Raw genomic sequence first — 24,778 nt, forward strand, 5'->3', positions numbered from 1 at the left:
GGGAGGAAGGAGGTTCAGGGAAATAGGAATATAAGTGGTTAAAGAGAATATGCAAAGTTTACAAAGAAATATGAAAATAGCAAACAGCTTTTTCTTAATTTAAAAAAAGAAACCTCCCTGGACCCTGTAGTTTTTCTGACATTTGGCTCTGCTTCTGGACTCTGGCTCATTGAAAATTCCTGTTGGCTTAGTCTTTGACCCTAGGACCCTGATTTAGCCTATGACTTAGACTCCACCCCTGGATTTTCCACCTTGGGAAGGAGCACTACACCACCATGGCTGCCAAGGTGAGGTATAGCAGCAGTGGCATAGAGTTGTCCCCCGGATGCTGCTGGTCAGGCAGGGGGAACCACTCCTTGCAGCCATGGTGGCACAGCACTGTCATGCTAGGTCCCACCTGCTAGGCAAATAAGTGGCTCTTGCCTGGAGCTGGTCTAGCCAGGCTACAGCCCTGTGTCCTGCTTCTGTGGTCACAGAAATCTGGGGGGGGGGCACATGTCCCCCTGCCACATGGCCTGTGCTTCTCTAGCCCCCTGCCACATTGCCTGTGCCCTACCCTCCCCCCCCCCGCACCCCATAGACTTATCAGGAGAGAGCTGCTCTCCACCACACTGCCTTGCTGCCACACTCATGTGTGCATGCACATGGCACCCCCTTGCAGGGTGAAACTTTGCCAGCCTGCAAGGGGAAAGCCATGGTTTCCCACATTTTTCTCCTTTTTAAAGGAGAAAATCCGTGTTTTTCTGTGGCAAACAGAAAACCCTGATCCCTGGCTATAAGTTGACTCGGTGATCCTATAGTGCATTCATAAGGCATGAAATGAATCTTGGCCCTTCTTAAGAGCACAGTTATAGCTATGGCTAATTTCTCTTTTTTAAGTTGGGGGTTTTACAGTAGTATAGAATAACTGTTAATAGTTCTATTACTGGTAGAGCTGGAACATTTTGGTTAATTTCTTCTTGATTATGTGGGTCCAAGCTCAGACCTTGTCTGTATCAGAAAACTATACCAATTTTACTCAATTAAATTACAAATAGCTTCAGTTAAACCAGTACAATCTCCTATACATCATGCATCTTAAACTGTGCATGTCAGTTTAAGGAGACTCTACGGAGTAAGTTGATAAGGAATTGATTTAAATTGAATTGACCTGCAGCAGCCTTAAATGAACACTATTTTTAAATTGTGAACACTGAGAAGAGGGTGGGTGTGGGAGACCTGGCTCAGAACTGCAGCTGGGTCTGCCTGGCACAAGCAGAGCAGCCTTTCACAGGCTTTTCCTCTACTTGCCACTAGAGCAAAGGAAAGGGGGGTGACCAGATCCTGTGCCAAAAAGCCACACTGAAGTGTGTAATCTCAGCAGAGGTTGGGCAAGCTTGGTCAAACTGATGAGATGACTTTTCTGGGCATACCCTGCATTCGGCACTGAAAATCAAGTGCTGGGGATGGTGGGGGGGTTCTCTGGTGTGTAGTTCGGCTGGTTGGTTGGTTGGTTTTGTTCCCCCCCCCCCCCCCCACATTTGTAAGCTAAATCCATTCCAAATCTAGCTTAATTCATTGGTGTAACTTTCTCATGCTGACAAGCCCTTCATAAACAGAGTTTGATAGATGTTTACTGGAAAGTACTGAGTTTTCACATGATAATTAAAAATTAAATCTGTGGAATGCTGAAATACTAGCAAAATGGTAGGAAATCCTGAATGTTTGAAGTGGCATGGGTGTATAGATCTTCTGTCATTGCAGAATGTCCTGACTTAATTACTCGGGGTTGAATGGATTGACACATCACTATTGCATACTACTCACTGTAATTTGTATTTGCCCTAATTAATGTTTCTCAATGAAAGATATGGAAAAAGCCTGAAGGGGCATATTTTTGAAAACTGACTAATTGGTCATCCTTTATGATGTAAAGACAATTAATTTAGGAAAAAAAAACCAAAAAAGCAAAACTAATCTTCATGAGGTTTAGCTGCCTGGAAGAGTTTCATGTGTACGGAGTTTTCTCGAGACTTGTTTTTCCTTTGTAGTCTCTCGCATACTAAGACCTGGTATCAAAATATAACAAATGATTGTGACAACATGAGCCCTGTCTGAAAACATAGTTGATCAGCAAACTCTGTAAAGATGATTGCAAAGGGTAACAAAAAGGTAGCATTTAAAGTACTTTGCTAGCGTTCAGAAATTTTATAAACTTTTTTTAATTTCTCACAAACAGCAAGACTTCCTTTTGATCAAAGTGGCAAGATTTTTTTTTTTTATTATTATTATTTTTATAGAACATTAAGACAAGGATACGCTGCTAAAACACGGGCAACAATGTGAGGTTGCTTGGAGCGTGGTTGTTTGGCATTCTTCTGTGTATCGTACAATTTTTATAAATGATAGTGACGAGGGTTAACTTATTTGTAACAAAGAATTCATAGATAATAAATTATTTCCCCCCACCTCTTTTTTTTTTTTTTTTTGTTCAATTTTCTCCATGGATGATGCCAAACAATTTCCCTCCTTGATACCTGTAAGCTACAACTATATTGCCACACAAGTCGCTCTTGGCCAGCTATGTACAGCATAGTTTTTTTTGTTTGTTTGTTTTGGGGTTGTTTTTCTATCTTCCCTTATAAGTCAGTTCTAGTTTACTGACTCAGGGTAAGTATAAAAAATATTAAATGATGTGAGCATGTGCCTCAATTCTTTATGCAGAGAAACTTATTATCTGGGGATCCCCCTCCAGTAACTTGTTTTTTCCAGAGCAGAATCAGATTTTTTTTTTTCTATCCTATTTTTGGTAGCACTGCAAGGATTATGGGCGGTTCTTGTGTGATGGCTCCAATAGTCTTGACTTGAATCATCTCCAGAGAGGAAAAATGGAGATCATAAATAGGTGAAACTTTCCCCTAGCTTTTAAGAGGAGGGCATATCTTTTTCACCTCTTGTTTTAACAGGCAAAGTCAGCTCACAGACTATTGCACCAGGCAGCACAGTCTGGGGAGGAGATGAGCAGCCAACAGTGGTAAAAGAAAAGGTTAGGGACTACATAGACAAGGTGGACATGTATAAGTCCATGAGGCTGGATGGGCTGCACCACAGGGTGCTGAGGAATCTGCCTGATGAGACTGCAGAGCCACTGGCCATAATCTTTGAAAACTCATGGCTATCAGGATCAGTCCTGGATGACTGGAGAAGGGCAAGCATAGTACCCATATTTATGAAAGGGGAAAAGAAGATCCATGATTTTTCCAGGGACTGAGGTGAGGCTGACTGGCCTGTAGTTCCCTGGAACAGATCCTCCAGGAATCACTTTTTCTAAGCACTTGGAGGAGAAGATGGTGATTAGGAACAGTTCCATGGATTCACCAAGGGCAACTCATGCTTGATCAACTTGATTGTCTTCTAAGATGAGCTGACTGGCTCTGTGGATGCAGGGAGGCCAGTGGATGTGGTATACCTTGATTTTGTTTGTTTGTTTGTTTTGGTTTTTTTAATTTTTGTTTTGGTTTTTTAAAGCAAGGCTTTCGATATGGTCTCCCACAACATTTCTTACAGGCAAGCTAAGGAATTATAGGCTGGATAAATGGACTGTAAAGTAGATAGAAAACTAGCTGGAATATTGGGCTCGGGGTAGTAATCAATGGCTCGCTGTCTAGTTGGCAGCTGGTATCAAGTAGAGTGCCCCAGGGGTCAGTCCTGGGGCCGGTTTTGTTCAATGTCTTGATCTTCCAGGTCATTGATGGCATAGAGTGCACCCTCAGCAAGTTTGCAGATGATACCAAGCTGGGGGGAGTAGTAGATATGCTGAAGGGTAGAGCTAAGATTCAGAGTGACCTAGAAAAATTGGAGGATTGGGCCAAAAGGAATCTCATGATATTCAACAAGTGCAAGGTCCTGCACTTAGGATGAAACAGTTACATGCACCAGTAAAGGCTGGGGGCTGACTGGCTGGGCAGCAACTCTGCAGAAAAGGACCTGGGGGTTACACTGGACAATAAGCTAAATATGAGCCAAGAGTGTGCCCTTCATGAACACCTTGTGCCCCTGGAGGCTGGGGGGGGGCATGGCAAGCTCCCACAGGAGGCGGCAATGCTGTCAGCAGTGGGAGCATAGCAGTGGCAAGCAGGGAGCTCCTGCAGGCAGCCACGGCACTGCCGGGGGGTGGGGGATGAGCAACTACCTGCAAACACCACTGGCAGTGGTGGCCAGTGGCAATCACAGACCACCCACAGATGCCACTGGCAGTGTTGGTAACGGGGGGCGGGGGGCGGTGGTGGCAAGCAGTGGCTGCCTGCAGGCACTGCTGGCAGTGTCAACAGTGCCTTTTTTTTGCAGGGGTTGCACCACCAAGCTCAAGGGGTGCATGTGTACCCACTGTGTGTTGCCAATGGTGCCCTTCTTGCCAAGAAGGCTAAGAGCATACTGGACTGCATCAGCAGGAGCGTTGTCAGCAGTTCAAGGAAAGTGATTATTCCCCTTTATTCCGCACTGGTGGGTGTTTATACATGTCATGGGAGGTTTAGGCCCTTAAATTAAAACTCTGGGTTTTTAATTGTGATGATTTGAAAACACACCGTTTCAATTTAGGGGTTTCCATCACTGTTACAGCAAGTGGCCTGATCCTTCTTTCCCCCCCCCCCCCCGATCCTGCCTGCATCTCCCATGGCGGTGGGCCAAGTTTCTGGTGGGCTAAGTGCCCCTGAGCTGCAGGGGACCCCAGTCCTTCCTTCTGCAGCAGCAGCATCTCTTGGGCTGCTAGCAGGCAGGTGCCACCCTAGCTTAGGCAGCACCTGCTCAGGGGACACTACTGCGGTGGAGGGAAGAACCAGGGGCCCCTGTAGCTCCAAGCCTAATGGCAGCTCACTTTTCAGCCACAGCAGAGGCAAGCAGGCTCCAACAGGGGGGGGTGGGATTAGGCCCCTGACCACTTCCTCACCACCACCGCCCCCCCAGCAGAGCCTGCCCATACGAGTTGCTGTTGAGCCAGGAGGCCCCTGAGCTGTGGGGGTACCTGGTCCTTCCCTCCATGTTGGCAGCACCCCTCCTGGGGCCACCTAGGCAAGGTGCTGCCCTAGCTCACAGACAGCATCCAAATCTTCCTCAAGCCTGCACACTGGAAGCCTGCTGGGCACTGCTTTGTGTGGGCTTGGAAGAGTTGGATTTAGCAGGTGCTGCCTGCTAGCTGGGGCAGCATGCACACAGCTAGGCCCTGCCTGGGTGGCCCTGGGGAGATGCTGCCACCACCACAGAGGGAAGGACTGGGCCCCTCTGCAGCTCAAAAGCCACACAACTCAGGGGAAGCTTGTGCAGACAGGCTCTGTCTGAAGAAGAGGGGGAGGTGGGAGGGGGGGAAAAAAAAAAAAAGCAGTGAGTGGCCTGATCCTATTTCTTTTTTTTCTCGTGGAGCCCATCTGCTTCTCTGCAGCCAGGATGCAAGCTGTATGTTGTGGGGGGGACCTATCCCTTCCCTCCATTGCAGAGGCACCCCCCCAGGGCCATCTGGGTGGCCATCCAAGCTGGGGCAGCACCCACCTGCTAGCAGCCCAGCCGGGTGGCCTTGGGGGTGGTGCCACCACTGTGGAAAGAAAGGCCAGAGCCCTCATAGCTCAGGGGCTCCTTGGCTTTCTGGCAGCTCACCCCTCATCTGTGGCAGATGTAGGTAGGGGGGGGAAAGAATCAGCCCCTTGCCACTTCTGCCTTCAACTTGCCTCTCCCATGGTTGGGGGGGGGGAAGCTATCAAAAGCATTACAAATAGTTATGTTGCAAACTAAACTACGTGTGGATGTGGTTTAGTTTGCAACATAAGAAATTCATGTACATCATAAACAAAAAAACAAACAACTCCCGCACATTTACAATGTGATACAATAAACAGCGAAAATGGCCAATTTTCATCACATGTACAAGCACCTGGTGGGGCCACATCTGAAGCACTATGTTCAGTTTTGGACCACCTGCTACAGAAAGGATGTGGACAAACTGGAGAGAGTCCAGCAGAGCGACAGAAATGGTGAGGGGCTGGGGAACATGACTAATGAGGACAAGCTGAGGGAACTGGGCTTGCTTAGTTGGGAGAACAGAAGACTGAGAGGGGACTTAATAGCAGCCTTCAAGTACTTGAAGGGAGGTTCAGAAAAGGATGGAGCTAGACTGTTCTTGGTGATGGCAGATGACAGGACAAGGAGCAACCATCTCAAGTTGTAGCAAAAGGAGTTTAGATTAAATAGTAGGAAGAATTTTCTCACTAGGAAAAACACTGGAACAGGTTACCCAGAGAAGCTGTGGAATCTCCATCCTTGGAAGTTTTTAAGACCTGCCTAGACAAAGCTTTGGCTGAGATGATCTGGCTGGGGATGGTCCTGCTTTGAGCAGGACTAGATGACTTCCTGAGGTCCCTTCCAACCCTAATTTTTCTACAACTCTGTAATTTTTGTTTTTTAAATGTGAACAATAAAATCTATTTTGCACTAAGCATAGGTCTACTGCCAATAATGTTGACCCCTGTAATTTAAATGTTCCCTTTTGTACTTCCTGTCTGCCTGTATACACGTGTACAATCTTGTATCACACTTGGATTGTAACTGTTTGGGGAAAGAACTGTCTTTTTAGGTTGTGTTTATATGACATCTAGTTTAGGGGAGTTTTTTTGTTTATTTTTTTGGACTAACTGTATAGTAACTAGAACATCTATGCTAGTGCAACGCAACTAAATAATAATGATGGCCTAAAATGAGGACAAACTTCTTATAAAGTGAGTTGTATAGATTATTAATTTGCAATGCACAGCAAGCTCTTTAAATAAATAAATAAATAAATAGCTAGCAAGTGCTAAGTAGGAATGGAAACCTATTGGAAGCAGTTTGTGATTTTACTTATTCTGCAAAAATAGACTTTATAAAGGGAAATAACTATATAAGAATATGAACATGCAAAATATTTGAAGTAATGCAAATAGTTTTGTCAACTTGAAATTGGGGGTGGGGAGTTTTGCTTTAAAACATAATCTGACTGGTAAATGTGTGCATCACTTTAACACTAACTTATTTTTTTTACAAAGTTTCATGGTAGAGTGATATTATAGCCATGATGGCCCAGAAAAAATACAAGAGATGAGAATTTTTGTGGGTGGTAACTTTTAGTCCAGTAAAAAAAACACTGTATAGTTGGGAGCGGTAAATAACTTGCCTCCCACAAAAACTAGTTATACATTTTACAAAGCTCTGCAATTCAATGTTAAGGTTGGGGATACATAAGAAAGAAAGGGAAATTGGCTGTCTTTTTCTTCTGGATAGTCCACATAAAGTTACAAGTACGTAGTAGAAGGTGATGCATAGAATTCCCATCCTGTTGCTCTCGGGCAAATAGATATCTTTTGTCTTGAGAGCCAAAGGAAATGCGTGGCTAGTGTTTAGGGGCTTGAAAAGTGTCACAACAAAATGTCTGAAGGTCATCAGAAAAAGAACAAAGTTAGGTGAAAGCTATACGTACCAAAACATTTCAGACGCTGATCCCTTATGCTTTTTATATAGGGACACTTTTTCACTCCATTCACAGGCTGTTCTCTACTTCGGTATAAATCAGTTCATTTTCCTGTTCAGTTGGCTGAGTGCTTCTAAAGCTGGTCACTAAGGGAACCTCAGCAAGGGCACAGCTCTTCATAAAAATGCTAAGGTAATGCAGAATGATTGAATGTCTTATTGTAACTGAGAAGTTAATTTATCATATTAAAATGAGATCAGAGCAGAACTCCTTATTTCTGTTAATAAATACCTTCCTGTTGGAAACCTAGTTTAGGCCTTTCACACATGCAACACTATTTATTAGCCTATGTCATCTGACTAATAAATATACCCATTCTTAGATGATTGTTCTGCATTTCTTGAAAAGCACATTAACTGAAGAAAAAAGCTGTGGAAAATCAGTCCAAAATAGGCATCTATTATACAAGGCAGAATTAGACAGCACTTTAAGATAGGATACAGCATCTGTGAGTGCAGCTTGATTAAACTAAATTCCCCACAGGGGCTTGGTTTCAAAAGCTTTTGGGCTAGTAAAATATGTGCCTGAAACTGTGGGAACCAGCTAAGCATGTAATCCTTCAATAAAAATATAAAGCAACCTTCTATATATGTGTGAGTGTGTATGTTGTTCTTTCTTAACAATATACCCTTTTTCATAGACATATGCATTCTTTTCTGAATATATCCTACCATGAGTATCAATGCGGCTCTACATACTGCATACAAACTAAACCAAAATTCCAAGGGTAGAAATTCTCAGGTCATTTGACTGATACTCTAAAAATGAATAAGAAAACCAAATACTTGTGTGTGTTTTGCGGGGGGGGGGGGGGGGGGGGGGGGGGGAGAGAGATTAATTCATTTGTTCCATGTTTCCTTGATATTTATATTGACATTAAATCCAATATACTACTTCTGTCTTCACATTTTAAGATCCCAAATGCATTGTATTTTTTGTACCAATTTAAAGCATAGCTACATGGCAAACCCTATGAAAGAAAAGCTGGATAGTTCAGCAGGAGAGAAAGAGATGGCTATCAGAGGTGACAGGCAGTTATCTGTATGAGTGCCCACTGCTGCAGAGAGGATTGGAAGTATTCAGTCCTTCAGTATCTAGTCAAATGCTCCAATGTGTGTCCAGCTTCCACAACCTTTATGCTCACTAGTACTCTGCTGCACAAGCTGAAGGATGCAATAAAAAAAAAAAAAAAAAGCTCACCCACCTTAAATGAAATGTTGGCCTTGGACAAGGCAACTGTTGGGATGCATAGTGTAGACCAGAATTTGGCGGGGGAGCAGGATAAACACTGTGCGGAGGGAGGAGATGCAGTCTCTATTCAGATCACTCTGGTAATAGCAGCATTGTTGCAAACCATGTGTGCTTTCATTTACTCCAATTTGAGCCTAACTGTGCATTTGCATGTAGAGCCTTGTAAAGGGGTGTTTTAGATCAGTGATCATGTAAGTCTGGAGTGTCACAACTGAGTTAATCACTTGTAAATCTAAGAATCTTCTTTTTTGTCTGCGTAGCTTTGCTGTATTTTTATGAGTCTTCATAATGAGAGCTGTCACTGTCCGCCCCCTCCAACCTTCAAGGAGTTAATGGAACTGCAGCTCTTTGCCACATATTGTAACCTTTCTTATCATAACCTTTCAACTTGATGATAACCTTTGAACCAGTCATGACTGTGACTCAGTACCTTCTGGCAGTTTTTTATTCTCATGCATGAGGACAATTTGTTCCTGAAGTGATCTACTAGTGATACTGTCAAGTGTATTTTAAAATATCTGCATACCTTCTGCTAAAGCATCTGGTACTGACTATATTCTACCAGTGATCATTGGCTGTCCTGATACAGCAGTTCTTGCATTCTTAAAATTACTGAAGCTTTTTAAAGTAACTGATTTCTGCCCTCTCTCCCCTCGCCCACTTTGCTATCTGCTGTTCCTCAGATCAAATATATAAGGTGTATGAATGAATTCCTCTGCAGCTGTCATGCTCAGCTTTTTTCAGTTAAGCCACATGAGCTCTCTTTTAGGGTTTGTTTCACATGGTATCATAAAACTCATGTGGCAGATGCCTCAGGGAGTATGTGCCACACTTTAATTGATAACAGAGGAAAGAGAAGGGTTAACTTGTTTTGCAAAGGAAATCAACTCAGGTCAGTGAGAGTTTTGCTTGGATGCTTTAGCTGGCCTGTGTAATGTGTTTTCATATAATAAATCCTTCTCTTATAATAAACAGCAAATACTTTTGGAAAGTGAGGGATCTATATTTAGAATGCTAAATCCGTATTTAAGCACCAAACAATCCCTGTTTTCTGAAAGTGTTGAGAAGCTGTAATAACCTTTGGTAACACCTGAGTACAAAGGTACAGAAAATCTGACAGCTAAGCTAATATTAGATGGCTCTTTGAAAACCTTTGCCAGTGCTTTTGACTATTAAATGTATTTATGTAAAACCAATCTCTTAAAATAAACATATGTGTGCACACGTCTTATATAGTACTTGTGTGCCTGTTTCACAGAGCACGTGTGTCTGTTAGGATCTTTGGCTAAGCACTAAAACAAACTACAGATTCATGCTTTTTGTTTTGGAGGTCAATAGTTCAATCCCTGGTGACTACCAATATCAAAGCTGTCCTAAATCCACTTTCAGGCACAACCAAATATGACGGCATCATTTTGCTGACACTGGGTTTGAACTAGAGAGCTACAAAGCTAAAAGCATGAACTGAAGGGCCAGATTCACTAGAGTAACAGCTGTTAAAGAGCCATATTCACTGTGAATCAGGCACAGAAGAGGACACATGCCAGCTGACTAAAGCTGAATTGATCAATAATATATTGGTGGCTGATTGGAGTGTAAGGGAGTTTATGGCACAACTATACCTTAAGTCATAAACAAATGTACCCATCTGACATCAAAGGATTCCCCATCCTGCTGTGCAATGAATAATATCACTAGTAAACTTCTTGTAGTTCTTCATCAGCCACATTTTGCATTATAATCCAGTCCTTTGATATCCCACCTGACTGTTGTGTTCCTTAATGGAACCAAAGACATCTAAGCCAAAGACATCTAACCAAGACATCCACGCTCAGGAACCTCACCTTTGCTCACTGTGCATATAGTAATTACCTTGCACAACATCTACATGATCTAGATAGGCAAGTATTATTACTATACCATTTTGCAGACAGAAAAAGTGAGACTGAAACAGGAAGTAGCTTACCTAAAATTATACAATAAAGTAGTGATAGAAGCTGAAGGCACCTGCCTTCTAAGCTGGAGGTCATTCTTTCAGACTGCACTGCCTCACTGCAAGCACATGGACACGTGCGCTTTAATACTTAGACTGTGTTTTGCTGTGCATTAAAGCGCCAGGTAAAAAACTGTGGCATTATGCTAATGCACAGTAAAATAGTCTGCTGCACATTAAGCATCACTAAAAAAACCCATACAAATGTACTATTGCACATTAGTACAGCCTGATGTGCATTAATATAGTACCTCATATTGGAGGTACTAAATTTAATTTGCATTAGAAAAGGCACTTGAATTCACAGGTAGATGCTCCCAGTTTCAATTGAGAAACTTTCAAGAGAACTTACTGGGAAACCAGTTTTCTCCATCTGTGCTGCCTGCATTGTTCTTGACACAACCTGGCTTTGCCCAGATCTCAACCCAAGGTAATTTAGTTTCAATAAGAAGACAAATTAAGATTTCCCTGATCCTTCACAGGGTACATATACTTCCAATACACAGAATTTATCAAAGGCCAAGGGACAGATTTTTTGGTAGTCTCTTCTCAAAATATTGTCTGCATGTCACTCTCACCATACTACACTGCATCTCAGCTGGTTGACATAAAAATAGCTATAAAGGGCCCAGGGGACAGAACACATACCTTCTGAGGGAATGCATGCAAACTTTAGAATGGGTGAAAAAAGCTAATCTGCTTTAAAAAGATAAATAGGATTACCTGGCTAGCTCCCGTGACATAAGAACTGGTGAAAATTATGGAAAGACAGATTCAAACTATAAATGGTATAGGGTGAACAGGCGCTGATTGCCTAACTAAATTTCATAGACATTAGGGGCTGGAAGGGACCTTGAGATCATTGGGTCCAGCCCTCCTGCCATAGGTGGGAAGTCAGCTGGGATCAAGGGACCCCAGCAAGAAATTAATCCAGTTGTTTTTTGAAAGAGTCCAGAGTAGGTGCTTGCACTGCTTCTGGGGGGAGTTTGTTCCTGACCATGGACACCTGCACTGTAAAGAACTTTTTTTATTATATCCAGTCTAAATTGGTCTTCCTAGAGTTTATGGCTATTAGAAATTATTATCCCTTAAAGAGCTCTGGTGAATAGATGTTCTCGCAGGTCCTGATGTACCCCTCTTATGAAGTTGTAGGCTGCCACCAAGTCCCCCCTGAGCCTTCTCTTCTCCAGACTGAAGAGTCCCAAGTCCCTCAGTCTCTCCTCATATGGCCTTCCCTCCAGGCCTTGGATCATAGGAGTGGCTCTCCTCTGGACTCTCTCAAGCTTCTCCACATTCTTCCTGAAGTGAGGGGCCCAATACTTGACACAGCACTCTTACTCAGCCCTGGTGAGACCGCAGCTAAGCAGGAGGATGACTTCCCTGGATGCATGCCAGAGTTTGGCTAGCTTTGCCCACCACCGCATCACATTGGTGGCTCATATTCATTTCATGGTCAATCAAGACCCCCAAGTCCCTTTTGGTCATGGTGCTAGCGAGTGTAGCACTGCTGAGCGTGTAAGTATGAGGGTTCTTTCTACCAAGGTGCAGCACCTTAGACTTCTCTGCATTGAAGACCATCCAGTTTTGGTCAGCCTACCTTGAGAGTGTGTCCAAGTCAGCCTGTATTCTCAGCCCGTCCTGTGGTCTGATGGCCCTTCCCCATAATTTGGTATCATCTGCGAACTTGGACAGTTCACATCTGACTCCCAAATCCAGATTGTTGATGGAGATGTTAAAGAGTACTAACCCAAGTACTGAGCCCTGAGGGACTCCACTGGTAACACTGCACCATGTTGATTTGCTCCCTTCAACTAGTACTCTTTAGGTCCAACCTCATAGCAGTTGGCTAGCCATTGGACCATATGATAATCAAGGCCACAGTTCCCCAACTTAACCATGAGGACATCATGGGGAACTAGGTCAAAAGCCTTCTTGAAGTCCAGAAAAATGATGTCCACATCATCTCCCTTGTCCAGGGTATAAGTTACCTGGTCATAGAAGGAGATGAGGTTGGTCAGGCAAGACCTGCCAGTCACAAATCCATGTTAGCTGGCATTCAGAAGCTTGCCTTCCATTAGTCTGGCATTGATGGATCCCTTGACAATTTTCTCCAGGATTTTTCCAGGGATGGATGTCAGACTGATTGGTCTATAGTTCCCCAGGTCATCCCTCTTCCCTTTCTTCTAGATAGGGACCACGTTGGCTCATTTCCAGTCATCGGGGACCTATCCTGAGCACCACAGTTTTTCAAATATCCCTGCCAAGGGGGATGCAATGATATAGATTCATAGATGTTAGGGTCGGAAGGGACCTCAATAGATCATCAAGTCCAACCCCCTGCATAGGCAGGAGAGAGTGCTAGGTTTAGATGACCCCAGATAGATGCCTATCTAACCTCCTCTTGAAGACCCCCAGGGTAGGGGAGAGCACCACCTCCCTTGGGAGCCCATTCCAGACTTTGGCCACTCTAACTGTGAAGAAGTTCTTCCTAATGTCAAGTCTAAATCTGCTCTCTGATAGTTTGTGGCCATTATTTCTTGTAACCCCCAGGGGTGCCTTGGTGAGTAAAGCCTCACCAATTCCCTTCTGTGCCCCCATGATGAACTTATAGGCAGCCACAAGGTCGCCTCTCAACCTTCTCTTGCGGAGGCTGAAGAGGTCCAGGTGCCCTAGTGTCTCCTCATAGGGCTTGGCCTGCAAGCCCTTAACCATCTGAGTGGCCCTTCTCTGGACCCCTTCCAGGTTATCCACTTCCCTCTTAAAGTGCGGCGCCCAAAATTGCATGCAGTACTCCAACTGCGGCCTGACCAGCGCCCGATAGAGGGGAATTATCACCTCCTTGGTTCTGTTCGTCATGCATCTGCTGATGCACGATAAAGTGCCATTAGCTTTTCTGATGACTTTGTCACACTGACAACTCATGTTCATCTTGGAGTCCACTAGGACTCCAAGATCCCTTTCTGCTTTCGTGCCACCAAACAGATAATTTCCTAGGCAGTAGGTATGCTGGACATTTTTCCTCCCTAGGTGAAGTACTTCGCATTTCTCCTTGTTGAATTGCATTCTGTTGTTTTCTGCCCATATGTCCAACCTTTCCAGGTCTGACTGTAGTTGTTCCCTGCCCTCCGGTGTGTCCACTTCTCCCCACAGTTTTGTGTCATCCGCAAACTTGGACAGAGTACACTTCACCCCCTCATCCAAGTCGCTGATGAAGACATTAAAGAGTATCAGTCCAAGGACTGAGCCCTGCGGGACCCCACTGCCCACACCCTTCCAGGTCGATACAGACCCATCCACTACAACTCTCTGGGTACGACCCTCTAGCCAATTCACCACCCACTGGACCGTGCAGTCATCCAAGTCACAGCCTCTTAACTTGTTCACCAGTATGGGGTGGGATACCGTATCGAAGGCCTTCCTGAAGTCTAAGTAAATGACGTCAACCCCTACTCCTGCGTCCAGGCGTTTTGTAACCTGGTCATAAAAAGAGACTAGATTAGTCAGGCATGATCTACCTGCTACGAACCCGTGCTGGTTTTTCCTCAGCATAATTTTTCCTGCCAGGCTCTCACAAATGTGAGCCTTGATAATTTTTTCAAAGACTTTGCCAAGGATGGAGGTGAGACTGACTGGCCTATAGTTGCCTGGGTCCTCCTTCCTCCCCTTCTTGAAAATGGGAACCACATTGGCCCTTTTCCAGTCCTCCGGGACCTGGCCCGTGCGCCACGAGTGTTCAAATATTCCCGCCAGTGGCTGTTCAATGACGTCAGCCAGTGCCTTCAGTACCCTCAGATGGAGCTCATCCAGGCCTGCCGACTTAAACATATCCAGTTCCTCCAAGTGCCTCTGCACCATCTCAGGGTCTACGCTTGGTAGTCTGGTGCCCTGCTGCTGCCTCTCTACAATCCCAGTGAGAGCCTTGTCTTGCCCCTCACTTAGGAACACTGAGGCAAAGAACTCGTTGAGGAGTTCAGCCTTGTCCCCCCTGTCTGTCACCAATTGCTTCTGCCCATCTAGTAGGGGTCCTATTCCACCCTGGGTCTTCCTTTTACTCCCTATGTATCTAAAAAACAATTTTTTGTTATCCTTAACTTGGGATGCCATCCTCAGCTCCATGGTAGCTTTGGCCCGTCTAACTGCCTCCCTACAAGCGTGAGCAGAGGAGGTATACTCTTCTTTAGTAATCTTTCCCTGTTTCCACTTTTTATATGCCCCCCCTTTTTGCCCGTAGGCTGCTCTGGATTTCTCTGGTTAGCCAAGGAAGCCTCTTGGCCCCTTTCCCCCTTTTTCCCCGCATCAGGATCGTCTCCCTCTGTGCCCGAAGGATCATTTCCTTAAGGCACAGCCACCCTTCCTGGGCTCCTATCTCTTCAAAACCCTTACTCTGCAGTGCGTCCTTAACTAAACACCTGAGTTCATTGAAATCAGGTTTCCTAAAGTCTAGCACTTTCACCCTACTAGTTATCTTACCCACTCAACATCTTATGACGAATTCTATTATTTGGTGATCACTATCTCCCAGGTGACCACCGATCTGTAGGTCTCCTACCATGTCATCCCCCGTTGCCAATACCAGGTCCAGCAAGGCATTCCCCCTAGTGGGACCATGTACCTCCTGTGTCAGATGGAGATCCTGTACACAGGATAGGAACCTGCGTGAACAGTGGGACTTTGCTGTCTGCGTCTCCCAGCAGATGTCTGGGTAGTTTAGGTCCCCCATGACTACCGCCTCCCTAGTTTTTATGGTCTCTGAGAGCTGCCTCAGGAGCCCCAAATCTAGTTCTTCCCCCTATCTGCCAGCTGTTTCAAGACCCCCAGGTGCATTCCGTCTGGGCCTGCAAACTTGTGAATGTCCAGTTTCTCAAGGTGTTCCCTCACCTGATCCACATCGATTTTTGGGCCTGTCACCTGCTCCCAAATTGGTTTGTGCCATTCCTGGCAGTGTGATCCTCATGGGAGGGTGAAAAACCAATGCAAAAAAGTCATTTAGGAGATTGGCCTTTTCTTTGGCATCTGATATCAGTTGCCCTGTTGGACCTCTCAGGGGCCCAGTACTGTCCTTCTTGTTTTTCCTACTTCCCACATATCTGAAGAAGGACTTTTTGTTGTCCTTGATCCCTGTAGCTAGCCTAACTTCAGTTTGTACCTTGGTTTTCTCAACCACTCTCTGCACATGTGGGCAAGTGCAGAGTAATCCTCTTTGGTAATGCTTCCTGTTTTCCAGCTGGTGTAGGCTACTCTTTTGAACTTGATGGGATCCAATAGTTCCTTATTCAGTCATAGGGGCTTCCTTGCTCATTGACTGCATCTCTTATGAGAAGAGATAGCTTTGCCCTGTGCTTCAAAGCTTATGTTTTTGATCAATGACCATTCCTCATGTACTCCCTTTTCTAGGGGGTGATATCGCCTCTAATTGCCTGAATAACCAATTCTCTTACAAGTAAGTCACCCTCTCCATGTTCTCCTCATATCTTGACCCAGAAGGTCTCAAGACACCCTTCCTGGCTTGGAAACTCAATCTGCAGGAAGGTGAGCTGATCTTTGACATAGAGAGCAACACCCCCACCTCTCTTCCCCACACAGTCTCTCCTATACAAGGTATAACCCTCTACTGCCACCGACCAGTCATAGGTGGAGTCCCACCAGGTCTCTGTAATTCTTACAAGGTCATAGTCATTATCACATTGTTACTTTAAATTGCCAATAGCTTAAATTAAGAGCGAGACCTTAAAAAGGGGGATAAGGTAAAATGCCCTGTTTATTGGTTATATGAAGCAGATACATCAGCTTGGACACACCAGACACAAAGAGACAAACACAAGCAGTCAGACAAACAAAACCACTCCAGTAAGATGTTAAAGTTACCAGCTACTCAATGTTAGCACTGGATGGCCAAGTCCAGGCTTCCTGAGGATATGAGTGGGGGTATACAGATGTGCCCATGCTCCAGGAGGTTGCAAAGAGTGGATTCCCCCTCTTGGCTTGTCTAAATCCCACTTTTGTAAGGATTTCAAGTCTTTGTTCAGCATTGGGGTTTTTCCATGCTCAGTCTTTAGGTCATTCTAGTCTATCTTCGATGAGGTCATTCCAGTAAAGTTGGTTTTTTGCCTTGAAGCATTGTGTGCATCTCCAAGTTGGTATTTCAGTCATTGTATAGTTCAAATGGCAGGATATGCAGAATTCCTTCTTCTCACTATCATCTTTGAACTTGATTGAAGATGAGTTCTTCAGCCATCCTTTAATTAGCTTAATTAGTTAACTGTATGGTAACTTATACATTGGCCCCTTGTTGCTTATACAATCTGTTAAATCTTCTTCTGTTTTCATGCAAATAGTTACCATTCTTTCACCATTCATTCTCTCACACAGACACTCACATAACACAGGGCATACAAAGTTCATCTACTCACGTCAAGCAGGGAACATGCAGAAAATGAAGTTCCAGTTGTTTATAAAATTGTTCATAAAAGACAAAGAAATAAAGCTAATACAATCATAGAGGTTTATCAATTCAATATTCAATAGTATTATCATTTAAACATAATAAATAGAGCAAAAATTAGCACTACAACATAGGAGAAGAGCAAGTTCCTCATGCTTGTTTCCCAAGCTTCCGGCATTTCTGTACAGGCAGTTAAGTCTGCCATGTGAAACCCAATGCTTCCCTGAGGAGTTAAGAGTGACCTTTCCTTGGGCTGTCACCAGAGCCAGGCTGACATGACCTGGGCTAGAACTGTTAGTAGACTGCCTGTCCCCCAGTGGTCTCAGTTTAAAGCCCTGTCAAGAAGGTCAGCCATTCTGGCCGAGAAGAGCTTCTTTCCTTTCCAGGTGAGGTGGAGGCCATCCCTTCCCAGCAGTCCACTCTCTCTGAAGTGCAGACCGATGGCACCATCACCAGAGTCTTCTATTCACCTTGCCAAAGCACTTGTCCCTCCAGAGCCCATGTCCTGTAACAGGGAGAATTGAAGAGAAAACTACTTGAGCCCTTGAGCCCAGCTCCAAGAACTCTGTGGTCACACGTGACCCGGCCTGGACTTCTCTGTGCTGTGTCTTTGGTGTCCACATGGATGAGGAGCATGGGATGGTAGTTGGAGGGCTGGATGAGTTCAGGGATCCTTTCGGTCACATCCCGGACATGAGCTCCAAGCAGGCAGCAGACCTCACGGACCAGGGGGTCAGGTCGCCAGATTGCTCCCTGAGTCCCCCTAAGAAGGGAGTCACCCACCACAATAAATCTGTGCCTTCTTCTAGGCTCAGGTGCTGGTGGCCCTGCGTCCTCGCATGTTGGAAGCGGTGGAATGGCTGGCTCCGTTGATGCAAGAGGTGCAAAGCGGTTGTGCAGCTCCAGGAGACTGGTAACCCTGGTGCTGCGCCTCTGGCTCAGAGACTAATGGCAGTGTACATGTTTTTTAATGAAATCAGATCCTGTCATGCAAACTGGATATAACTTTTAATGACATAAGCTCTGTCGATGAAAGAAACTAAGTTGACATTATAGACTTCTGGAAAGCATTTGAAAAGCATATTAAAAATAAAACTGTACAAAATTATATAGTCTATATTACATTTGTTAACTGATCTTGATGTTTATTTGCAAGTGAGAATTGGTGTGTGTCTACTAGGGTCTCAGAAGGTCTTTTTTGGCAGGTAAGTGGTAGTCAACATGTTAATAATGAGCTAAAAGAGAATATAAAATCATTGCTGGCAAAATTAGCACAAAAGGCTACGCATGGTGGTGACCAGTCATCTTTACAGACTAACCTGGATCAATTTAATACAATGGTTTCATTTGAACAATAACAGCATGAGCTTTATTACAGCCAAATGCAAAGTCATACATCTAAGAAAAAAACTGATAAAAGGAAAGATTCTACCCTGGAAAACAGGCACACCAGAAAGGACTTAGGGCTCATAACAGTTAATCAATAGACCAATAGTTGGTATGTTCTGAACACAGTTCAGTAGCTAAGAGTGCTTGGATTTATATGCAGGAAAATAGCAAGAAGAAAAAAGGAAAAGTATTTTTTCTCTCTGCCACTGATAAGAACACTCTTTGAATACTATGTTACGATCTGGTGTCTCAGATCTTGAAAAATTTTAAATGGTTCAGAAAAGAGTTCCAAGAATCATTCTAAGCCTGGAAAATGTGAATTAAGCTGAGACCCTTAAGACGCTCAATGCATTAGTTAATCCAAAAGAAAAGTAAGAGGTGGATGAAGCATAGTTTACAACACCATACAACAAAGAATTGTTTTTAAGAGTAAAAGGCTTTTTCATCCAGTAGATAAAGAACACAATAAAATAATTTGGAATCTCCAAGTAAGTATAGTTTGCTAGAAATGTTATAACTTTTAAACTCCTATATTTGACCCTGGCAGTCCCTTGTATTCCTTTTATTCTGTAATTCTGCAACAGAATGATAATTAGCTACTGACCCAACAAGTTATCCAAATAGATGGTTGATTACTCATTATATGAAGTCTTTAAAGATGCTATATCTCAAATAAAATGCTTCGGCTTCATGCAGAAATTACTGGGGGTCTACTGCATGACACATTTTTCAGGAGGTCAAACTAGATGTGACCTTAACATCTCTGAGAAGAATTGACCCTTGGAGACCTTTATAAACACAATCAACTAAATCTGTATCTGGTGTAAATGTATTGACTTTGAGGAATTACATCACAGATGTATTTGGCCAATAAAGTTTAATATCCCAAAAGTAAAATATACCAATATTTGCAAGGAAAAAATAGTCATATGTTGAAAAGTAGTCTCTGGATTAGAAATGCCATGTGCAAATTAGCAACAACTATCTTATATGTACATTATAATCACCAGTGAATGCTACCTGAAGATACCTGAAGTCTGACCTATGGGGACTTTTTACCATCTTGTACCATCTACACTTTTCCCAGAGCCTGATGAAGGGACTTCGATTCCTGAAAGCTTGCAGAAAGGGACAATTTTCTTGCCATTTTTCAGTTGGTCTAATAAAAGGTATCATTTTGTAACCAAGAGTTCTACATTTTTGTATGTCTGAAGATACTAAGGCACCAACCTACTTCTATATGTCTTTCTACCATTTCCCCAAAATGATTAGCCTGCTAGATGACCACTGCAGAAATCTAACTAGCCCTATGTAGCTGGCTTCTATTTGTTTTTAATTTTGTTTCCTTTAAATTGTCCCCTTGTTGGTTATACCTGTAAATAAGCAGGACTAATCTCATGGATGCTTTTGGCCTTAGAATTATTTTGCTGTTCAAGCTCATTCACGTTGTTGAGAATGACATACTCCAGTTAACCTTTTGAGCATCATCTGGTGAAACCAAGTGCTTCTTTCTGACATGCACAAGCAAGTGATTGATTTTTAAAAGTGCGATGAAAAATATAAAATAGGCTTGAAGGCAAATTCATCCTTACTGGCTGACATTCTGAAAGGTGCATCATTAGTTGAGCAGAAGGTAAAAAAATCCATTCTCTTTCACAGCACTTTGAAAAGTTAAAGTAGGGCCCATAGGGTAAGCTATTGTTAACCTTAGCTGTTTATCATCTTCAGTCCTTAACATTTATTTTAAACTGTTGTATGAAAATTATATGAACAGCCAGGATCATGAAAATTATGATAAATTGCAATAAATGACATTTTAAATTGTTTAACTAAGTAATGACCAGGGATATGGGTTTTCAGTTCCCCATGGAAAAATGCAGCTTTTCCCCTTTGAAGCTGGAAACTGCAGATTTCCCTTTGCAGGCTGGTAGAGTTCCAGCCCACAATAAGCTGCTTGAGGCTGTGGGGAGCAGGGGGAGGGCAATCAAAGGCAAGGAGTGCCATGTATGTGTGCGCGCATGCCCACATGCAGCCAGCAGTACAGCCAGGTAAGGTGGTGGAAGCAGCCCTAGCAGCTGGATACAGTTAGGCTATGGGATGGGGTGTGGGTGCAGGGGGTTTGGAGAGACAGGGTTTGGGGACCATCTGGGCATGGCCATTGGCAATGTGTTGGAAGGGCATGGGGGGAAGCATATGACCCCCCAGATTTCTGCACTAACAGCAAGGTTGAGGGGGGGTGGGGGGCGGGCATAGGGCTGCAGCCTAGCTGGACCAGCACCAGGCAGAAGCTGGCTCTGCAGCCCAGCAGGCAGGACCCAGCACAGAAGTAGAGCAGGGTGGGGAGATCAGATGTTGCCCCCATCACCAGGAGCCCCACCAGCCAGACTGCCATAGCCACCAATGTGAGGTGCCCCCTGCCTGCAGTGGCAGTATGGAGTTGTGGTCCTCCACTGGGATGGTTGGAAGGGGTTGCCTCACCTTAGAGGCTATAGTGGCATGGCTAGTGAGGAGATCCCAGTGCAAGTTTCCCTGGGCCATGGAGGTAGCTCCTGCTCCATGCCAGTCCAACCAGGCTGCCACTCAATGTCCTGCACCCTGATGTTGGTGGAGAAATCTGTGGGGGGAGGGGTACATGTCCCTTTCTGGTCCCCCAACATGTTGCAAATGGTATCATCTATACCTACACCCCACTTCCCCACACACCCACCTTCTGCCCCACACACGTGCACCCTCCCCGCATAACCACCTGATTCAGTTGGGAGCTGCTGTGGGAGGGAGCAAGTGTGGGGCAGGTAGGGGCTGTGGTTCAGGAGTGAGGGGCACTGGTAGAGCTGGCAGGGGTATGGCTTGGGATTGAGGGGCAATGGCATGGGCATGGTCAGGGGAGAGTACTGACATGTCAGGGCTGCTCAGCACCATAAAGCAGTGGAATGGGAAGGGAATAGCCATAGCTGGACCTGCATCCTAGTGAGCAAAGGGGGCAGGCTGAGCTCTGATTTTCCATGATAAAAAATCAAGATCAAATGCCAAAATATATAGGTATTTCTAATGTATTTTATTGTAATGATTGAGGCACTGGTTGGCTTTGAAATTGCTTTAAAATTGTAAAAATATCAATAAAACATTGTGTTCAACTGATACCTATATATACACACCCATATGTATATACATAGATATAGATATAGATGTGTGTTTGTGTGTATAATTTAATTCTGCCTCAGCACAGGGTGTTGTACTTGAAAATCTTTTGAGAAGCCTTTCAAATCTATGCTTCTATAGTTCTCCAAGTCAAGTGCAACCTAACAAGTTTAAAGGTAGCTCAGGTTGAATTAGCAGTTACGTTTCAGTAGCAAGGAACTGTCTGAGGATTTGTACTCAGCCTTTTGGGAGGGTTTTGCAGCCTGTGCTTTGTTCTCTTCTGCCAAAGTAGTCTAGTCAACACTACACTGTAGTCAGAGCAGTGATTTCAGCATAGTTATGCCCTAAGATTGAGACATTTGCCTGTTTCATACTGAGATGTAACTACCGTCCCTCACAGAATGCCTTATTTCAAAATTATCATAGAAACTTTAAGATCTGGAAAAGAGAAGTTGGTAACAAATTATACTACTGCTTTGACTACAAGATCACAGCTAGTCAAAGACAATAATTTCCTTGTCCTAATTTTGATAAACTAGTGAAATATTCAAATACAGCCAATTACCAAAATTTGAAGGCCAAATTTGACATTAGAGAAAATTGTCATATTCTGAATTGACACTATCATAGTGCAGCCACTGATAATCAAGACATGACTCAGAGATGTGTTATCACTAGTGTATAAACATGGAAGAAAACACAAAATTGTGTTAAAGTTAGTTTACTTCAAAATACAGGGAAAAGTCAGCATTTACCAAATGGCATGAGATAATCCTGGGGCAGGGAAATTTCATTTAAAAAATATCTTTCAAGGGAATTTCACATAATGAGTAATGAAGAGGTCAACATAACTTTTCATTATAAATGAAGAGCAAAACTAGGATACAAATGTTAGGCTCTTAAACCCATATTAACCTATTTACACATCTTTATAGGAATCTGATTTTCACAGGCTTTGAGTACCAGATACCACCTAGTGGATTTTGTGCATAAACAAGTTTGAATTTTTGGTGCCTCAATATGGATTTAGAAATCTAAGGTGAGGCCCACGGTTTTGAAGAACTGGGTGAGAGAAACAAAAATCCTGACTTAGTTTTTCTATTTAAACTATATGGAAAGTCTTTTTCTGATAAATTCCCAATAGATGGCACTGCTGAGGCATAAGCTACTCTATAAGCAAGTACAGCTTGGGGGGGGGGGGGGGGGGCGGGGCAGGCATGAGAATGGGACTTTGCATAGATGTGTGGACTATATTAATAAAAAACAATGCCAGGAGTAAACTTTTAATAATTTTGACTTTTTAAATGCTTACTTGGTAGTTGTGGAAAAGTAGCTGAAGTGCCATACAGCTCATTAAAGGAAGGATCAATGTATCTGTGTATAACATTTTAAATTTCAGGAACCTCTTAAGTAAAACAAAGAAAACTTTTATTAAACTGTGGTTTAATAAAGCTTAAGTATTGTGACTGGGAAATCACACAGGCCACTGATTAATCATTAGAGGTATCCGCTTTTGATTATTTATAATTCAGTACAAATTTAAGACTGTGACTAAAGAGTCAAATCCTTCATACTCTTTTACAATTGCAAATATTAGTTGAAAAAATAGTTGACCTATAATTGGTGCTTATTCCAAATATTTATAAACTACCATATTTCCAAGATATCTATTATAATAATAATAGACTTATTCTGTCTGTCTGGAGCACTCTGGTTGTCTCGGCAGCCAATCACACTTCTCACTGAAATAACCAATCAGAGTGGTCCAGGTGAGGCATTTCAAACAGATATGCTGGCAAGTCAGAGCTAGAAAGAAGCACCGGGGCCCCCTGCCACACATTGGACAGGCTTCACTGAAGGACAAAAATGCAGTGACAGGCCCCATAGCTGGGGGTAAGCTGTTGGTGGGCCCTGAGCTGCAGAAGACCCTGGTACTTCTGTCCACAGCAGCACTACCCTCAAGGGCCACCCAGGCGGGTTGCCAGTGTGTGGGTGCTGCCTGGGGGGCACCACTGACACCATGGAGAGAAGCACTGGAGTCCCCTGCAGCTCAGGTGGAGCCTGCCCCCAGTGGAGCCTGCCCTTGCAAGCTGCCACCAGGTCATGCCGCCCCTGAGCTGTGGAGGGGCCTGGAGCTTCCCTGCACAGCAGCAGTGTCCCCTGCAGGTGCTGCCCCAGCTCATGGGCTGCACCCACCAGGTCCAACGGTGCATGGGACACTGGAAGCACAGGTGTGGCTGGAGAAGCTTTGGCTTGGCAGGCTTCCAGTGCCCCATGCACCATCCCCACTGCCTTCCTGCTGCATGGGAATGGGCTGTCTGCCTTGGGAAGGCAGCAGGAAGGTGGCTGAGTGTGCTGACAGCCAGAGAAGGTGACAGGAGCGGTGCACTGGACACTGGAAGCCTGCCAAGCCCAAGCTTCCCTGAGCACGCCCAGGCTTCCAGTGCCTCATGCACAATCCCTGCTGCCTTCTCTGGATAGGGCCCTTTTGTACATATGAGGAATATTGCTTTAATTTGTTACATAGAAAACTAAAATACATGAAATGTGTTTTAGTTTGCTAGTAAAAAAAGCCATTTAAATTGAAATATGCTGCGGAATGTGTACACTGTTAAGAAATTTAATTGTAACATGCCGTCAAATGTGTACAGTATTATGCAATTCAATCATTAAAAAGGGTCCTTAGTCACGTGTACAAGGGTCCTCTTATTCTATGATTATAAACAAGTCAGAAATTCAGACTTGACAAAATATGTATTTATATTCTTAAGCCTGTATTTACACATGGAAAGTTTTATGTAGTCTTTTTGAGGGTGACAAGTTAAAGTAATCAGTCAAAGGATAACTAAAAATCCTGTATTTAAAGAAATACTTTTGCAATAAAAATGTAACTGCAAATGTCTTACAGGTTTCAGCTAATACAAAAATAATGTCTTGTAGCTGTATATCTTGAAAGTATGTTTAAAACACTTAAAACACATAGTTTGGAACTATTGAAAGGCATACCATGGAATTACTCAGATTACTGAAGAAT

At 43.8% G+C, this 24,778-nt stretch overlaps 1 protein-coding gene across 2 annotated transcripts in view; it reads left to right on the forward strand.

Annotated features, from left to right (window-relative positions):
• Positions 1–24,778, forward strand: part of LOC102574909 (uncharacterized) — a 151,483-nt gene that overhangs the window by 68,178 nt on the left and 58,527 nt on the right. The window contains exon 3 of one of the 2 annotated variants that reach the window (XM_059720644.1): positions 18,027–18,247. The exons of the other annotated variant lie outside the window; for it this stretch is intronic. Within the exon in view, the coding sequence (XP_059576627.1) occupies positions 18,027–18,134 (108 nt within the window). The 3' untranslated portion in view covers positions 18,135–18,247. Of the gene's footprint in view, positions 1–18,026; positions 18,248–24,778 lie in introns of those variants that run through there. 2 annotated transcript variants of the gene reach the window in all.

Source organism: Alligator mississippiensis, chromosome 1 (genome assembly GCF_030867095.1).
Source record: "Alligator mississippiensis isolate rAllMis1 chromosome 1, rAllMis1, whole genome shotgun sequence".
Lineage (NCBI taxonomy): Eukaryota > Metazoa > Chordata > Crocodylia > Alligatoridae > Alligator > Alligator mississippiensis.